This window comes from Lepidothrix coronata, unplaced genomic scaffold (genome assembly GCF_001604755.1).
Source record: "Lepidothrix coronata isolate B3197 unplaced genomic scaffold, Lepidothrix_coronata-1.0 Scaffold291, whole genome shotgun sequence".
NCBI lineage: Eukaryota > Metazoa > Chordata > Aves > Passeriformes > Pipridae > Lepidothrix > Lepidothrix coronata.
Window position 1 is genome coordinate 405,822 of NW_016690471.1, and position 1,768 is coordinate 407,589.

The following is a 1,768-nucleotide window of genomic DNA, read 5'->3' on the forward strand; positions in this document are numbered from 1 at the left end:
CGGTGCGTGGGAAAACAGTCAATCTCGGAGCCCGGCTAAATGTGATTTAGGAGCCCGGGTACCCCGAATTAGCTGATGAATTTCTTATCGATCCCAGCCCAGCCCTATTCATCTCTGCCAGGCTCGGGGCGCAATGGCCCTTCCCGTATCACCTTAGCGGGGAATGAGATGCAGCCCCCGCCCGGGGGGGCCTCCATGGATCATGTGCCGGGGCAGCGCTGGGGAGCGGCCGCCAACCCCCCGAAAAATCATTTTTGCCTTATATTCTAATTATCTTTTTTTTTTTTTTTTTGGCGGGGGGGGGAAGGGAAAAGGATTTTTATTTTCCCACCCTCCCCTTCCCTTCGGGTCCCCGAGCCAGGACACACCCCCGAGGGGTGTGGGCCCAAGGGGGGGTGTCGGTGCTCGCCCACGGGGCGCTGCCGGAGCCCGGGGCCGGCGGGGCCGGCGGAGGCCGGAGGGGAGCGGGAGCCCCCGGGCCGCCTCCCCGGGGATGCTGGGGGGCCCCGGGAGAGCCCGGACTGGGCAGGTTTCCTTATCCGGGGCTCGCCGTGCCCCTCGCCATTGGCCCGCGCTGTCACATGGACTCAACTTTGTTCACTTGACAGTAAGTAGGAGGGTTCCACGAAACAGGAAAACGAGGAAAGGGGGGGGACAGGAATAAATTTTAGGAGAGAGAGAGATATATATTTTTTTTTCGTGTGTGCAATTCTAAGAAATTAATGGCCATGAGCTCGTTTTTGATCAACTCCAACTATGTGGACCCCAAGTTCCCACCCTGTGAAGAGTATTCCCACAGCGATTACCTTCCCAATCACTCGCCGGAATATTACAGCAGCCAGAGGCGAGAGAGCACTTTCCAACATGAAGCGATGTACCAGCCGCGGTCAGCCTGCAAGGAGCAGCTCTACTCGTCCTGTCAGAGCTCCGGCCACCAAGCAGCGGTGTTATCCCCCCGGGGTCATGTCCATCCTCCGGCCGGATTGCAGAGCCACCTCTCCGAGCCAAACCAGCCCCGCGAGCCGGTCACCCCCAGCCCGCCACCCTCCTGCAGCCAAAACTCTCTGAACCAAAGCCCTTCCAATTCCTCTTGCAAAGAGCCGGTAGTTTACCCCTGGATGAAAAAAGTCCATGTAAGCACGGGTAAGTGAACTAAAGTGGCTTTGCTTTATAGTAAGTAGCACCTCAAAGTCTTGTAGAAATCTTATTGCACCAGTTGTAAAATAACCATTCGCGGAGATTTACGATCGCCTGTTTGCAGAGCGGTATAATTACATCCTCCATAAATTTTTATTGCTCTGCTTGGCCATGTGCCTTTGAAGTCTCTGTTACCATCCTCCTCCAATTTCTTGCAGGCTACTCTTTTTTTTATGGCTGTTGAATCTTCATAAGTTAAGTTTTATGTTTTTGTAATTTGTATTTAAGTGGCGGGTTGAGTAAACTTTTACTATTTTCCTTTCCCCTCCCCTCCCCCTTTTTTTTTTTTTTTTTTAGGGTGATATTTAATAAATAGGAGCGTCTGTGTTCGCCTGTTCGCACGCGTGTAGGGGCAACTTTAAAAGATTTGGGGATAACCGAGCGATGCTCTGGTAGAGGTGTGTGTATATACGAGTAAATACACACGTAGAGGGCACGGAAAATGTGTCTGGGGGACCTTATAAAAACGTTTAGACAGGAATACACGTCAAGCAACGAGGATGGAGGTGGAGATTTGCAGATAGGTTGTGGGTATATTTTTAGAAGGTTTGCCGTGTATTTTTTTTTTTTT

The 1,768-nt window shown here is 51.9% G+C and overlaps 1 protein-coding gene across 1 annotated transcript in view; it reads left to right on the forward strand.

The window, feature by feature from the left end:
• The first annotated feature begins 460 nt into the window (after positions 1–460).
• HOXB4 (homeobox B4) overlaps positions 461–1,768 on the forward strand; it is a 9,340-nt gene continuing 8,032 nt past the window's right edge. Inside the window, exons 1-2 of the mRNA XM_017837091.1 lie at positions 461–607; positions 717–1,143. Coding sequence (XP_017692580.1) covers positions 494–607; positions 717–1,143 — 541 coding nt within the window. The 5' untranslated portion in view covers positions 461–493. The remainder of the gene's footprint in view (positions 608–716; positions 1,144–1,768) is intronic.